Raw genomic sequence first — 17621 nt, forward strand, 5'->3', positions numbered from 1 at the left:
TACAAGGTCATTACCACCTTATCCACACAATTCATGGGTAGTCAGCACTGAATATTTTCACAATTAGCTTTTATGGCTTTGGCTAAAGCGTGAAAGACTTAAGTTCAGTGTGTCGCAGCTACCCTTCTAGCCTTTTGAAGGCAGGGGACAGCCATACTCCTTTTGTGTCCCATTGTGCCTGATAGTGTTTGGGACAGAGTAAATGTTTGGAATATGTATAAACAGCTGAATTTCATCTCTTGAAGTCCAGCAACATGATGTGGTCCCACAATTCTATGTATGAACACGAAAACATTTTTTTTTTTTTTTTTTTTTTTTGCAGACAGACTCATTCACTCTGTTGCCCAGATTGGAGTGTAGTGGAGGGATCTCGGCTTACTGCAACCTCTGCCTCAAGCGATTCTCCTGCCTCAGCCTCCTAAGTAGCTTGGATTACAGGTGCCCGCCACCACGCCTGGCTAATTTTTGTATTTTTAGTAGAGACGGGGGGGGGGGGCGGGGGGGTCTCACCATGTTGGCCAGGCTGGTCTCGAACTCCTGACCTCAAGTGATCTACCTGCCTCGGCCTCCCAAAGCACTGGGATCACTGCTCCCGGCCCACAAAAACATTTTTTAAAATGTGAGTAAGGTCATGAACTTTGGTTGAATCACAATCATACCTTTTATTGAGAACTCACTGTGGGCCAAGCACTGGTTGAGCAATTTGCAGACGCTATCTTGTTCACTCTTTCCTACCATTCTGTGAGGTAGGTACTATTTCTTCTTAATTTTGCCTATAAGGAAATTGAAGCTCTCATTGTGTCCATGTAACTCACCTGAAGACACACAGACAGAGACTTTGAGCATCATGACTACCTAATAGGTGCTCAGCAGATGGTAGCAATTGTGGCAGAAAATGAAGCCATATCTACATGATGTACCATCTAAGATAGCTGAGAATCCCAAGGGCTCACACAGTTCTACTGGGCGAGTTAAAAGTTCTCACACATTTATGCTATCTTTTCAAATAATACAGTTTATTCTGCCTTATATGAAAAGCATACATTTTTGGGCCAAAACTAAAAAGAAAACTCTATATAACTTGAATGCAGATGTGTCTTTAATTTTCTATGAAAAATAACTTTCATTTGCACTGAAGACATCTAACAAGCAACTTGGTAATAATAAAGTCAGAATTAGAGATGTCAGAGGACTAGGGAAGGAGATAAAAAAATCATTTGTAAAACAAAAGAAAACCTTCCATTCACTATTATATTGAAGAAACACTAACTACTGTATCTCATAAACATAACAAAACAGCAATATTTCAAAATTCTGGAGGAACAACAGAACCATAAATAGCACTGAGACTTTGTAGGAAAAAGCAGCTTTATTAATAGATTTCTATGATGGATGAAAAGGTTTGTGAGAGATGGTATGTGCCACAATTTGATTGTGTAATATAATGTATATTCATATCTACATATCTATGCTTATCTACATATAGATATATATGAGAGAGATCTATTTATTTTAAGGAATTGGCTCTTGCAATTATGGGGGCTGGCAAGTTAGAGATTTGTAGGGCAGGCCGGCAGGCTGGAAGTTCTGGCAGGAGTTGGATGTTGCAGTTTTGAGTCCAAAGGCGGTCTTGAAGCAGAATTCCCTCCTCAGGGGACTTCAGTCTTTTCTCTTAAGGCCTTCAGCTGATCAGATGAGGTCCACCCACATTATAATGGGTAATCTGTTTTACTCAAAGTCTCCTGGCTTAAATGTTAATCACATTTAAAATACACCTTCACAGCAATATCTAGACTGGTGTTTGACCAAGCAACTGGGCACTATAGCCTAGCCAAGTTGCCACACAAAATTAACCATAACAACTAGTATATTCAAGCAAACTGGGAGGAGTATACCTATACTAAACTGGCAGGAGTAACAGAAACAGACAATCTGCAATGTAAGTTGATTAAGTGAAGGAGAGTAAGGTGTTTAGGTGTGGCAGCTATTGCTTTAAAATTTTTCTTTAATGTATTAATATCATGGTAAGGAGTTTGATTTTTTTCTTTTATTTTTTAAGTTCCGGGGTACATGTGCAGGATGTGCAGGTTTGTTACATAGGTGAACGTGTGCCATGGTGGTTTGCTGCACCTCAACCCATCACCTAGGTATTAAACCCCACATGCATTAGCTCTTTTTCCTACTGCTCTCCCCTAAAAATTAATTTAATTTATTTAAACAAGAAATAACTGTAAGTGGAAAGTTTCCCTTGATTTCATAGATATTATTAAAATTAGGTATTCCAAGAGCCCAAGACTGATGAATCAAAGCCTTCCGTAGCATTGATGAGAGATGCATCAGTGAGCAAACTAGTGTAAAATTAACCCTAGCTTCCTGCTGGTGCCACAGCAGGGTGCTTGAGGGGGAAGCCAGTTTTCAGCCTGAATGGGCTGCTGTGGAACCCTGTTTCCAGTTGTCAAGGCAGACTTGGCATCTTTTTCCAACATCCTAGTAACACAAAGGAAGGAATTGAGATAACTACTAATGGATTACTTAGAGCGTAAGTCATTAAAAACAGGACACAAAACTGAGGTATAAAAAGGAATATTTATCTTTTAAAAATACAACTTTGAACACGACTGGCATCTCATTTACAAAGTATTTTCGTGAAATACTCTCCATTGGCTTTGCTTACTCAGTACGTTCTTTTATCTTCAACTGAGACTCAAGGGAGGGTATGCTTGCATTATTATAAATACCACAACCCCCACCACACACAATAAAGACCATCTCTGCCTCAGGACATTCGCCCCAAACCTCCATCCTCTCCGTTTCCTTTCCACCAAGCAGAAGTTTCTGAATGGTCCACTCACATGCTGCCATTGCGATTTGCCGATTGGCACTACCAAGGTGTCTCTGGCAATTCGCACTCCAGGTGGAGCTGACCTATTTGTAGAAAGCCTCACAAACCCTAGCTCATTATTTATTCATTGATTCATTACTATTAATACTTATATCAAGTCTTTGCAAACATTCAGCATGAAGTAAACATAGTATTTACAGCAGTACACGGTTTGCAATTCAACACACTGACAACAGAAGCAAAGGGACCAACAGACTGTAAGAAGGCCAGAGGGGAAAGAATATTAATATAAATCCCTCTGCCACTGTGTGAGTGCGTGCGTGTGTTTGTGCGTGTGTGCCCACACATGAGCATATTTTAATTCACAGAAAACTGAACATGCCCTCCTTTAAAAGCAGACTATTTACAAGTGATTCTGAATAGCACGAACACATGCCAGTCATACTGGATACTTGCTTTCTGCAAACACATCTAGATGTACTTTTTACAATTCTGAAACAGATCTTCAATGTGATATGTTAGAGAAAATAACTTTGGAACATTTGTCAACTTTTGGTTCATAGTAATTTTGCGAAAAGCCACAAACCATGCTTTGTCGTTTAAAAGGTGAACCTGGTCAGGCACCTTCTAGAAGACATTGATGTGTTATTTATTTACTGGTCTACTGGGGATTGGAAAGACAATGGCAGTTACACAGAGGACTTAGTGCTGCTCTCATGCCTTTCACCAGTAACAACATTAATGTAAAGAGAAGTTTAGAAACACAAATCACATACAAATCATCAAAACATTTCAGTTAACAGTGTTTAAAAAAATACCAAAGTCTACAACAGTAGTACAGACACTGAAAACACTCCAAATACTGTTTAGCATCAGGAGTTCTGCAATATTGAAAGACAACCAATTGACAGAAAGGGGAGGAAGTTACAGCACTTGCGGTTTGAGGCAATTTCTCTTTAGGGCCTGTAGTTCGAGGTGCTGTCCTAGGATCCTTATTTTAACTCAAAAGATTTTCCAGGAATGAACTGACAAATTCAAAGGAACTCCCACTTGAAAACCATTAAAAATACAAATCACTTTCTATGCTTGTAACACATATTTATCTTCAGGATCCCAAGTTGTTAGGCAAAGAGATTTAGGTCAGCTTCAAGCCCTCGAAGCCACAGAATTTCCATCTCTTTTCCAGGCTGGCTCCAACTCCAGTCATTTCCTGCTTGAAGGTATGCTGGAGTCTACCCATGAGACACTCCACATCGCTGGTGCAGATCTGTGGGACAGGGAGAACATCTCCATTCAAAACCAGTTCTATTTTCCTAATCTTCTTTCCCAGTGTTGCCTACTTTAGAATGTTGATGTGTCTGTGTGTGTGTGGCAGGGGCGTTTAACCTCCTGCTCCTTGCGCATTTGTGTGGGTTGGCAGAGTGGCTTCCAGCCAGCAGTGTTCCTCTGCTGTGACCATCAGACAGGGTCCGCTGAGTTGCTATTGGAAAGAGCTGGGGTCAGTCATGTGGAAAGGCCTGGGTTTGTAAGAAGCTAAATGATGGCTGCTCACTGCTGGTGATGCTGTGTGCAGGTCCACCGAAGCTGCTGAGCCTTTTGGGAGGGGAGGAAGGTAGAAATGGCTGCCACCAGAGCAGAATCCCTCACAAATGTGTTAGTTCATAATGGAGAAGTAACAGGAATGGGGAAAGCTCTGTGTTCATACTTCTCTGCATTGTCTTCCTCTCCCCATTTCTCTCTCTCTCTCTCTCTCTTTCACACACACACACACACACACACACACACACACACACACACACACCCCTCAATACGAAAACAAAAACAAATCTGTGGACTCCTTTAGGACTTGTTTTAGGTGGTCATCTTCACATTAGTAGAGTCAGTAAGTTACCCTCCTCACTATGAGCCTTGGCACCAGGGCTTGGGTAAAGAGCAGCAGGGGATCCCGAAAGACACCCAGAGTTGGCGTCACAATGAATATCCCCGAAGCTGGAGGGAGCCCCGATTCTGTTGGTATCACCTCAGCCTCTCTTTGGGAGGCCCTGGCACTACTCTGGCAGGAAGTTGTTAAGGGGGAGCTAGGCCTAGGCTAGGAGGGCAGTTATGCCTTCTTCCCAGTGCTGGCAGTAGACTGTATCCAGTCAAGTGAACGAAGCACATTCCAGGGTATCATATAGAGTTGAATCCACATTTCAGAAAACATAGATAATGTGTATAGATGTATACATTTAATATAGGTACAGCACACTTGCAGGAAAGGGTCTGAAATATGTGCCAAACTGTTAACAGTGTTATCCTTGAGCAGTGGGATTGTGGGTGGTAACTTTCACTTTCCCTTTACTAGATTTCTATACTGCTTACATTTTTAAGATAATGTGCATGTATTATTTTTGTAAATTAAAAAAGAAGCAGATGGTTTTTACTGACACATAGTTCAATTTCATACCATTGCAATGGACTACTTGGTCCTAGTATTCACATTCCATCCTCCCCTTCATTGCCAAATGGGCTATTTAATTGCAGAATAGCATCACTTCCCAGAGGGAAATGAGGGGGGAGTGCTAGCTAGAATGAAAGCAAATGCCACTGAAGAGGATGTATCACCACAGCTGGGATAATAAGATTCCCAAGTGGGCCACTGCCTTTGTTAAGAGGACATATGCTTAAATGACTTAACATTTTGGACAGCACCTATATTCAATGGCACTTCTCAAAAGGCCCAGATCCTATGAAATAGGCAGTACAATTTATGGGCACATTTCACTGAATGCTGCTTCTGAAAAAAAAAAAACGTATCCTGAGCTGATTCATTCTGAGGAGTCAAGAGTCCCCTCCTGCATCTTAGAGGCATCCTTGATTTCCTAGGGAATTAGCATTTACCCCTGCTCCAGATGCCCCAGGAGTTCCCCCAAAGGATAGCATCCAGAGAAGGAAATGGACCATGAGATCATCTGTGAGCAAATATTCAGTCTGTGTTACAGAGGCTCTCAGCTCATTGCTCCATCTTTTTTTTTTTTGGTCCCTGCCTCCCTTGTTTTGTAATAGACAATAGCAGGGGTGATGGTGGGAGAGGTGGATGGACTAAGACTTCCCATTTTGAAAATGAACATTGGCTAATAGCTAAAAAGCAGGGACAAAAGTTTGATGGGGCTGGGTACAGTGGCTCATGCCTGTAATCCCAGCACTTTGGGAGGCCGAGGCGGGCGGCTTGCTTGAGTCCAGGAGTTCAAGGCCAGCCTGGGCAACACGGCAAAATCCTGTTTCTATAAAAAATACAAAAATTAGCCAGGCATGGTGGCATGCGTCTGTAGTCCCAGCTACTCAGGAGGCTGAGGTGGGAGGATTACTTGAGCCCAGGAGGTTGAGGCTACAGTGAGCTGTGATCTCACAAATGCACTCCAGCCTGGGCAACAGAGTGAGACCCTGTCTCAAAAAAAAAAAGTTTGGTGGGTAAGAAAGCTGATATGGGTTGGTTTGCAGCTTATAGGTAAATTAAGAGAGGAAAAGTCTTCTAAGATATATGTTGGAAAAAGCATGGTCTACTTATTCAAGTTTGCCTGAGACTGCCCTGGTTTTAACATCGAAAATCTCAAGTCCCAGGAAACCCTTCAGTCTCCAGCAAACCAGGACACATGGGTCATCCCACTTGCAAAGGGGAAGCTCTGCACTGAATCACAGTGAGAGAGCAGGTGAGGGAAACTTCCTGAAAGCAGTAACTAATGACCTATTTATGCTTGAGGAGAGTCAGGTCACCTGTTAACAAAGAACTCCACATCCCCTTGCATCCCCATTTTAGTCCCCCATATACCTTATTATCGAGACGGTGCAAGTAGGAACAGATGTATTCAATGCTTGCTCCAAATGGGTGAACATGAAGGAATGTGGAGATAATCCCTACAGAGACAAGAGCATGGAGGTTATACCTGAGCCTTGTATTCCTCTTCCACATGACAGTGAATAGCAAGAGCTGACTCATATGTACAACAGAAATATACTGGACACTATTCTAAGTTTACACGTATTTTACTCATTTAATCTTTATAATAATCCCGTGAGGTGTGTATTGTCATCCCCAGTTCACAGCTGAGGACACAGACGCACTAAAAGTGTAAGCAACTTGTCCAAGGTCACACAGCTGGTAAGTGGCAGTGCTGGTCTTTGAACCCAGACAGTCACATACTGCCTCTTACTGTGCTGTATCACATGTAGAAAAGCTGGCATTTGAGGAGTCACTTTCATTACTTGTGATGGCTAAACACCATCTGAATTCAAGGATTTTACAATGAATTGACATTGTGCTGGGCTTTTGCAGTTCCTTCAGTCTTTAAATTAGACTTTAGCCTGTTAGGTGTTAATAATGCCTTGCTGTTGTGGTAAACGTACAAATCATGTACTTTCCTGATTAACCTTGTGCCTCTCACAAGAAAGTGTGCTGATTGTATCTGGGTATTATTTTGTGAATAGCTCTGTTAAAGAAAAGCCAAACATTTCATTCACGGCTAACTCAAGTGGTCACTAGCATTCCATGCTTAGAGCCTCGAATCTGTTTGTGTAACAGAATTCTTATAGCAGTTTACAGCCTCCAAGAATGCCCCTGATTTCCACTTAGCCTGATTCTGGGGTGGCTGGCAGCTTCACATGCTGCCTTGATTGTTCTGGCCATTAGGTTAATTGTTCTAATACTTCTTTCTCTGGAAACAGGTGGAAAATAAATTTTTCAAAAGTATAATATTTCTTTCTTTCAATTTTTTTTTGCGTTCACCTCCTTTCATAAGATCTTAAGTGCATGAAATAGACCCAGAATTGAGTTTGTTGAAAACGGTCAGGAAATAAAAGCAAAATTTGATTTGGTTTCTGAACCACAATTTGTCTGTTCCTTTAAGAGGCTGACAAAGACTAGCACAGGTTTAAATTGTAGTTTGAAGTTCAGTCAAAGGGGTAAGTTGGGGAAGGGTTCCAGAAGGAACTGATGGCAGGGCTCAAAATCTGTTCAAAAGGGATGCTATTACTTAGAACGTTACTTTATTCTTAAATGACTAGGTAAATTGAATTTCTAAACACTGATTCTGGCTGAGAAACTTAAATTCTGAAGAAGACATTCCATGTTTGAAGAAATTCTATATGTCCTGGCCAAGAAAGACTGTCAAATGCCAAGAAATAACTTCAGAGGTTTAAAAACATTAAGCGATTTTGTGGGTTCACACCTAAAAAGCTGATTGAAAAAACAGATTTTCCTTTCTCTCTGCCAGCCCAAGACTACCTTCTTGAAAAAACAAAACAAGAAACACTTATTTTAAGAATCTTTTTTTCTAGGACTATCCATTCACAGAGGCTTCCTTCTATCCCCAGCATTTCTCTGACAGGTCTCCCTGTTGCCATGCCAATTTGTTAAGAACTTGGAGTTGGAAGACGTTAATAAGTTGTAATAAGTTGTCACTTTTCTTGAAGATTCAATGGCAGGTCCCCCTGTGCATCTTTATTAACATATCAAAGTGTTCAATCTCAGGATAATATCCATTACCAAAGGAGGCGGAGATATCTTAAAAATATGCAGAAGCCAGTCAGTGTGGAGGGCTTTTGAGACTAGAGTGGGGCTACTGTATAGCTCGGCTTCCTAGATGGCAGCTGGGATTATCTGCTGTGGCCCAAGACCAGTCACTCTTAAATGATTCGCCCCTCTTAAATATTTTAGAGCCTCAATCTGCCACTGTTCTCCAAATGGAATATAAAGTTAGCCAGCATTTGTGAATGGTGCTGTGAAGTGTAATATGTTTTCTACTTACTGAGGGCTTACTATGGGCCAGGCACTATGCTAAGTGACTTAGGTGAGTTATTGTATTTAATACTCACAACTGCCCTTTCGGGTCGGTAATATTATGCCCATTTTGCAGGTGGAGGAACTGAAGCTCAGAGAAGAAATGGTGGGGTCAAGATGGGAAGCCAGGTCTGTCTGATTCTTTAACCATTTGTGCCATCTTGCCTCTCTGAATGAATTTTTACAGAGAGCAATGCTAGCATGGACCTCATCAAAGCCCACTAGTGTCCAACACACCAGTTTCCTGAGTCATCTGCCACTGTGATATAATAAAAAAATTAATATCTGGTCTTTGTACCTGGTCCCCGGGGCACACAGCTCCTAAAACCTTTGGAATTTCTGGAGTGATAAGAGTTAAGATGAGTGGTAGCTGGGGGCCCCTTATAGCTTTAGAATTGAGGCTGGCCATCAGAAAGACTTAGGCATGATTAGAGAGTTGGAATATTAGGGAGGAGAGAGTGGCTGGAGATGGAGCTAATCACCAATAGCCAGTGATTTCATCAATCATGCCTATATAATGAAGCCTCCATAAGAACTTTGAAACGATGGGGTTTAGAGAGGTTTCTGGTTGGCAAACACATCAAGATGCGCACCCAAAAATGTATAGAAACTCCGCATACCCCTTCCCAGTACCTTGGTCTATACACCTCTTCCATTGTATCCTTTATGCTAAATCAGTAAGAGTAAGTAAGGCACTTTCCTGAGTTCTGTGAGCCATTCTAGCAAATTATCAAAATGGGGTGGGTATTGTGGAAACCCCTGACTTTGTAGCCAAATCAGACAGAAGTAGAGGAAACTTGGATACCGTATATTTGAGACTGGCATCTATAGAGAGGGCAGTCTTCCAGGACTGAGCCCTTAAACCCATGGAGTCTAATGTTAAACTCTAACTTTGGGTAGTGAGTGTGAGAACGGAATTCAACTGTAGGACACCCACTTGGTATTGAAGAGTTGGAGATGTGGTGTTGGAAAAGACACCACGTATCTGGTGTCAGGAGGTTAAAACAAACAAACAAACAAACAATCCCTTGTCATTTGGTGTCAGAAGTGCTGTAAACATAGCTTAGACAGTAACCTGCAAAAACTTGAGAGGCCTATACTTGCTCCAGAGGCTCTCTGGAAAAGCTCTCTGCCAAATATGGTCTGCGCTAGCCCCCTGAGTGGACATGAGAGGGCTTATCTATCCTTGCACAGATATTTAAAAAAAATCTACAGTGTGTTTCTCCAGCTGACCCCTCTTAGCTTAGTGCTTGTACTGACATGTTGACTACTTGACATGGCAGTGGCTACAAGGAGTGTGAGGGGGGCTGGCAGCTGCTGTTAAATTTGGAAATTTGTACTTGTTCTTAACCTATCATCTTCAGAACTCTGAGTTCTTGTGCTGCCATGCTTCATAAATGCTTGGCATGTGCTTATTAATTTTAGGTAAAGCCATCCCCTCCTCCATTGTACCCAGGCATTGTACATGGCATGTGTGCATTAGCTTCCTTACCCACTAGCAGTGCTTCACGTTCAGATTTGATAGGACTGCTGTTCATGGTCTTCTCAAGAGGGTATTCGCTATCCTGGTTTGATGCACACAGCCTAGAAGCACAGCTTTCCTGTGGACACAACATGCTTCTAGGTCAGTTCACTTTATTTGGCAACAGAGTTGGTTTCAATTAACTACACAACAGGTAACTTAACACAGGACCATAAAAACAATACCGTTCATTTTGGATTACTGAATGGGAGAGAAAATAGCATAAATTACAAAAGCATCACAGATATTCCAAAGTTTATTTATAGGGCTCCAAAACACAGAAACATCTAAACATTTACCTTCACCAGTTTTTTTTTCTGCCTTCATCTTGACTTTATACAAGCAATCTGGGCAACTAGACCCAACATTTATGGTATACTAACAAGATGCTAGGCACTGTTAGATAAGTATTATCTCCATTCTACAGATGAGGAAAGTGAGGCTCAGGTAAATTGGCTAAGATCACACTGCAAGGAAGTGGAGCCAGGATTTCATCCCACTGTTAAAAGGACCATTGTTTTTTTTGAAAAAAGTTTAAGGTCCACACTCTGTTAATGGTAAGTCCCATCTCAATGGACAATCTACATTGGCTACATTGCCAATCCACTGATAGTTAATCAACTGTTAGTTTTTGAACTAAAAATTAGAGCTTACATTCCACTGACAGTTAATCAACTGTTGGTTTTTGAACTAAAAATTAGAGCTTTCATTTACTAGTCTCTCTCTCTCTCTCTCTCTCTCTCTCTCTCCGATAAGGACATTATCAGTTAGAATATTCCTGACTTTACAGCAAGAAATGACCATGACAAAAAATAGCATTAGTAATGGACTTCTTTGTTGTGGAAAGTTCTTCTCTTTCAGAGTGTAGCAGGAAGGGTTCCTAAGAGAAACTCAGGTAAAATCCATGACCAGCAATCAAACTGAAAAATAACTCCAGACCTTTCATGGCTCTTTCTTTCTCTCTTTGGGTAGGGAGAATATCTTTTCTGTTATTATAAATGTGAAGGCAAAGCTTTCAGAAGAAGGAATAAAAGAAATTACTGCTTCTTTTACTGCTGAAAAGAAAATGCTGCTGAAATGCTCCTTGGGGGGCAGATCATGGCTGACTCAGATGCATTTTCACTTCTTCCTTTCCACAAACCCTTAGAAGGGACAGGATTCCTTCTGTTTTCTTTAAAGATGTCTTCAAAGCTTCCAGGATGCTGTCTCCGAATGAAATGAATGGTCTATACTGCAAGACATGTTGTTTTGTGAATTTACAGGCTTCCTGGCTGTAGTCAGAGGGGAACCCTTTCTTGACCTACTCAATCTTTGGCCTTTAGAATCCAATCCAGGCAGCAACCATTATGCCAAGTTTGATTTAAACTACTAGCTCACTTCTAAGCCACCGGCTTCACATCTGCTTCTGACCTCCTTAAAACATTAAATGATATGGTAAGCCATTTCTTAAGTGTGAGAGTTTAACAGATTGGGGTTGATTTAAGATGTGAAAATATTCTGGGAAGTTTTAGCCATCTTGAATAGAACTGCAGCCTTACTTAAACCTGACTTCAATTTTATTATAGCTGGCATTTAAAAAATTAGAAGGTACATTGAAGGGATGCTTATCACCTTGAATTTTACTAGCAGATTTAAAGAGCTTAGTTCTTTCTGCACTAAGACAGACATAAGTCACATTGTTATACTGCAAAACACTGACAATAACTCACCCTGTAGCTTACTGTCAAGAAGCCCAAACAAAAGCAAATAAAAAAAGAGATTCCTCCTTACCAAAACTTATTGCTTTCCTTTCAACTTGAAATTATTTTTGCAGTCTAATGTGATGGTACTTTGCTTCCTAACCTAATTGTGTCAGGTTGAAATATTTGGTCACAAATCAGCTTCCCAGAGAAGATCAGTTTATAATGAACTGTCATGAATTTCTCTAAAAGAAGCTTTGCTTAAAATAACAAGAAAAAACATATTTTGACTCACTGTTTTTTGGATTATCAGTTGGATCTTTTCCCCTGTCCTCATCAGCCAACACTCCATGGTCTATTCAGTTTCCAAATGGGAAACACTTGTCCTTAGGCACAATATGGCAAGTTTCTTCCATGCCATTTGACCTCTTACTTCTTTAAATGGAATACTTTACAAAGCAGAAAGCTACTTCCACAAAAAAATGTCCTTAGGTCAAATTGTGATGTCAATCCTGAAGAGTAATTCTAAGCATAAGGTCATGAGCATAACCCCATGTCTGTCTACAGTCTTCTGGATACATAATGCATTTTATGCAGGAAGCAAAACAGAGCTATGTGGCAGCTCTGGGACATTTTAGAAGCCCCGATGGCATGAGCAAAGTCCTGATAAGTAGGGCAGCTTTGGCGCTTTTCAATGAAATGCTTGATAAATGAATTTCTCTGGGATTATGCTTGTTTCTTTAATAGTGCCCACAAAACTGGAAAGTGAGTTGGTTTTATGAAGTGGAAGAATTAAAAGCACGTTGCAAATGGCCTCTAGAAGAAAACACTTTCAATCATTTGTTTCAACTACACCAAGGTTGCCAGTTCTTAATGGCACTCTAGGGGAACGCACTGCACTGGTAAACACACTCAGGGCCTGTATGCACTGCATCTTCCTGAGCTGAGAACAGAAGATAAAGAGAATATGCTCTTGAGGAACTGTATCACTGTTGATTTCTGACTCTCGGTCCAAGCTCCTAATCTTCTCTTCCTTTAGAGACATCAAAACAAGGAAGTTCTGGTCAATGGGCTTCCCTTTTCAGAGGATAACTTCAGCTGAGTATTGATGCATCAAGGAGATTGGACAGGTTGACTTTACACACCTTGAATAGAATGGGCACCTGATTCATGGTTGTGATACATGATTCTATCCAGATATTAGACTCTCTGGTCCTCATTGGTGGTTCTTATTGCTGAGAACTCTCAATTGATAAAGTCCCATCTTGGCTTCTAGCTTTAGAATACTGTGTCTCATTTTTTTTCCCAAGGTTTCCCTCTTCTTGGTATTGGCTATTCCTCTCATTTTGCAGCTGCTCATTATTACACTAAATTGACTAGCTGCAAAGAAATGCCAATGTGCTAGCTGCACTTGTGTTTCTTCCTTTAATGAAATGCTCAATTAAAGGTACTTTGTGTCACATGAGTTTTCTATGTTGCTATTTGCTTGACAAGATGAAGCAGGGAAGAGGTGTGCACTCTGGTCGTCTCCAAGAGAGAAGACTGAAGAGTTTTAGGGATGAAGCGACTTCTTATTCATTGAAAGGTGTACACTCCAGAACCCTTAGAAATGCCAAGGACTCATACCTAAAAGCAAAGCCCTTAGTATGAGAATTACCTCCGAGAGGGGCTTTTAATTCGCAATCAGCCAAACATTCCCCATTGATTTCTAGGGTATAACTTCCAGGGCATTTTCACTGTCACTGAAAAGTAGGCAAAGGGACAAGGAAAAAGGTTCACTTAGGGTGCATGTACCTTTTCTTTAAGATTTTCCAACATTTTTTCCACCTGTAACTTGTCATCTTTGAGTTTTTCAAGTTCGGCTTCTTTCTTTTTGTATTCCTCTTGGACTTTGAGTAGATGCTACAAGAAAGACCAAAGACAATCAATTTATGAATTATGGAGCCACACTTCATTTAAAATCCCTGGCTGAAATTAGATATCAGGTGGGCCTGCCTCACTTTCCTCCAGCACACACAACCATTTTTCCATGAAGAGATTGGGCAAATCAAGATATTTTCACTTTACGTTATTTTGTCTGCCTCTTATGAAATTCCTTTGAACTTGTTAATATTTTAGAAAGGTCCTGAGAAACTAATTGATCCAGTCACTTAACTTCTTCCCTATCCTGGCCGGGGGTCAGAGTAGGGTGCAGTTAATACTGTGTGGGCAATGTTTTGATTGCTGCATAGAAGTAAATGTAATGTTGTAAAGCATTCTTGCAAATAACCGTTTGCCAAGCCAAGTACAATTTCTGTGAGGACAGTAGTAAAGAATCCAAATTTTACACATGTTAGTTTCCATATAAGTAGGCAGGAAGCTATATTTAGCATTATTAATAATTTCAACAAATAATATTTATTGAGTGCCTAATATGTACTAAGCATTGTGCTAAGGGTTTTACATGCACGGTCTCATTTAAACCTCACAATGACCCTATGTTACTATTATCCCTAAGGCTAGGAGAGGTTAAGTGGCTTCCCTAATGCCATTCAGATAGTCAGTGGCAGAGCTGGGATTTAAAATCAGGTTGGGTGAACCCCAGAGTTCATGTCCTTACACGCCTTATTATACTATACATCTTTTGAGATAAGATGTGAGAAATTTTATCATTTTTTACAAGGCATTTTTTTCAATACAAAATAATCAAAATGAGTGAAATTATTTTTTAAGAGGTAGAGACCTAATTCTCACTGAGGTCTTTGAAATGATGAAATGAAATAAAATTTCATGATTTTCGAATTGCATTTAAGTAGCAGAACTATCCTTATGTGAAATGGTTTGAAAATCAGAGGGGAAAAACAGCAACAACAAAAATGTTTCCAAAGTCTTGCTTTTCAGAGGCTTGCAAAAGACCACTGGAAGGGCTAAAAAGCATGGTACAATGTACGTTGTCAAAGTTCTTTGAAGTGTAGGTGAGGAGGTGCATTTTTTCATAGAAAGATCTCTGATATAATTTACATGTTCTAATTAAACTCCATGGTGATGGTAAAAGGAAGGTGAGCATTACTTCACACATTTTGTTAAGAGAAAAGGTGAAATATTAATGTCATATTACTTGTCGTATAGGAAGACAATGGTGGCAGAAAGAATAACATAGGGTTCCTAGTGCCAGAATAGACTGCTGCTCATGATTTGTAATTTCCAACCAGCAATTAGCTTTGTCCTAGATAATTTCAAGGCATACAGTTAAAAACTATTGCACAATTTAAGATGTAAGGACAATGGCTGGTAGTCTAGCATGACAGAAGACAATAGTGGCCTTACTCAGAGGCACTACTCCTTTACTATAGTGAAAGCAGCTGTTGATATCTTTTAAACTGTAGGATCACTGTGGTGATGGTTACGTAAAACTCCTAGATGTTGAACATCTGCTACACTATGTTGTCTGTGAATGCAATCGCAGTTGGGTGCATTTATTTACTTTGCTTTTTACACTTTGAATTATGCACAGGTAAACTCATTCACATAAGTGACTGTTAATACAAAACAAAATAAAAACAAGTTGGTATTATGTGCTCAAAGCACTGATACTTAAAAACCTATAATGTACCTATTTTTACTGAAATCAAGGGTAGATTCCTGCCATTCCTTTTAAAAGGCTGTATTTCTTGGTATTCTATCAACTAGATACTTGTTCATCAGCACTTTTTCATATCTAAATAATTGAGGTTCTTTGTAAAGACCCTGAGGCCCTGTCTAGATCCCTAAGTACCTTCTGAAGCATAAAGAAAAGATTAGATTATGTTCAGTGTAGTCTAATGTTAAATATTTTTCACTGAATGCTCATTCTTTGAAAATTGACAATCCATTGATATCTCTGTATTCATTGGAATATTTAATTAACCACAACAATAATTCCTTCCTCAGCCATGCCAGATAATATTACATCAAGAAGAATAATAGGTTTGATATTCGATTTGCTTGCAGGGGACCCTTTTATAGGTGAGAAGCTGATGCTATTCTACCCAGAAGCTCAGAAAACCAAAATGCCTTTACCTGTTGCATTCCTTGCAGGGCTTGTTGCAGGAGTTTCAGCTGCTGTTCTTTGTTTGGGTCATCTTCTCTGTGGGCTTTGCCTTGTTCTTGCTTGAGCAGTTCTACTTCATTCCGGTAGGCATCGAGCTGCCAACGGAGGCTGTCATTTTCTTCCTTCAGAGCTTCTGCCTGTGATACTAAGGCTAAACAATCAATATAAAATATGAAACCATATATCCAGATTCATTTGTGGTTCATCTGAATACCACAAAAAGGTTGGTTCTTCCTCTTGATGAAGAACTTTAGGTTTGAGTTGGCCATGTCAGCAAGAGATGGACACAGAAGCACACAGGCCTGTTTTTATAAATGAACTAGGATTCTAACACACAAAAGTTCACATCATGTTCCTCATTCTCCACCTCAAATATAACTAAGATATTTCGAGGTAACATCAATTTCTTTTATTTGAAATGTAGGAAATAACAGCCCTGTAATAATAAAATATAGGACCAATTCCCTTGAACCGACAACTGCCTACGCAATAATGTTGCTGACAGATGTTTTTAAGGAATGCAGCATTGAGAAACTTAACCTCGGAATTTCCTGCTGCTCTGTAGCTTTGTATAAAGAGTCAGATTCTAACTTCAGTTATACTCATTTTATTTTTACTGAAAATGTAAGGGGGAGTAATGAAGAATCAAAGTAGTGCCAGAGGTTAGCAGGCTGGAAAGCAAATGCTGAGGGACATGGTTATGGGAGGCACACAAATATGGGAGCCCGGAAAAAGAAATACAAGGCACAGATGGAGTTGTGTTAGTGAATATGCAATTGCATTTCAAGATTTCTTTCTTTCTTTCCTTCCTTCCTTTTTTTTTTCTTTTTTTTTGACAGAGTTTCACTCGGTCACCTAGGCTGGAGTGCAGTGGTGTGATCTTGGCTCACTGCAACATCCGCCTCCTGGGTTCAAGCAATTCTCCCGCCTCAGCCTCCTGAGTAGCTGGGACTACAGGCGCCCACACCATGCCCGGCTAATTTTTGTATTTTTAGTAGAGACGGGGTTTCGCCATATTGGCCAGGCTGGTCTCGAACTCCTGACCTTGTGATCCGCCTGCCTCAGCCTCCCAATGCTGAGATTACAGGCGTGAGCCACCGCGCCTGGCCCAAGATTTCTTAATATGCACGTTTTCATGTACTTCTTTTAAAATAACTGTTAAACAACAACTTGAAACACACACACACACACACACACACACGAATGTAGCATTGACTCGTCTCACAGAGGAAAGGTAAATGTAAAAACTAAGACCTAAGATTTCCAGTCTGGCATGTAAGGACCTTTAGAAGCTGCCACTCTGTCTTAATAACAAGTAAAAAGCTGGACAATGTGAAAAATCAACAACTCTTTTTACATTTGTTAGAGAAGTGAGGTTACAGGGCAAACAGCTGCCCCCAAAACAAAACTGGAGATACAGACAGGTGAATATAGAGAATCACAATTTACTGGACCAAAAACCCATGAGCAGAAACCTCCATGGGACCCAGTCCTTGGGTAGGAAAACCTGAGGTGTAATTAACAAATTGCTGGAGGCTCAGTGTGGACAAGTCTGTGAAATTAGCTGGGCGTGGTGGTGTGTGCCTGTAATCCCAGCTACTCAGGAGGCTGAGGCAGGAGAATCGCTTGAACCTGGGAGGTGGAAGTTGCAGTGAGCTGAGGTCGCGCCACTGCACTCCAGCCTGAGTGACAGG

At 40.5% G+C, this 17621-nt stretch overlaps 1 protein-coding gene across 6 annotated transcripts in view; it reads right to left on the reverse strand.

Annotated features, from left to right (window-relative positions):
* Positions 1 to 2567: 2567 nt before the first annotated feature.
* Positions 2568 to 17621, reverse strand: part of ENOX2 (ecto-NOX disulfide-thiol exchanger 2) — a 285625-nt gene continuing 270571 nt past the window's right edge. For 5 of the 6 annotated variants that reach the window (XM_055268213.2, XM_063634727.1, XM_063634730.1 and 2 more), the window contains 5 exons: positions 15897 to 16078; positions 13653 to 13760; positions 10150 to 10258; positions 6651 to 6736; positions 2568 to 4109 (listed from right to left, as the gene is read on the reverse strand). In XM_055268213.2, the coding sequence (XP_055124188.1) occupies positions 3978 to 4109; positions 6651 to 6736; positions 10150 to 10258; positions 13653 to 13760; positions 15897 to 16078 (617 nt within the window). In that variant the 3' untranslated portion in view covers positions 2568 to 3977. The remainder of the gene's footprint in view (positions 4110 to 6650; positions 6737 to 10149; positions 10259 to 13652; positions 13761 to 15896; positions 16079 to 17621) is intronic. The other variant, XM_063634728.1, reaches the window with a different exon arrangement.

This window comes from Symphalangus syndactylus, chromosome X (genome assembly GCF_028878055.3).
Source record: "Symphalangus syndactylus isolate Jambi chromosome X, NHGRI_mSymSyn1-v2.1_pri, whole genome shotgun sequence".
Taxonomy (NCBI): domain Eukaryota; kingdom Metazoa; phylum Chordata; class Mammalia; order Primates; family Hylobatidae; genus Symphalangus; species Symphalangus syndactylus.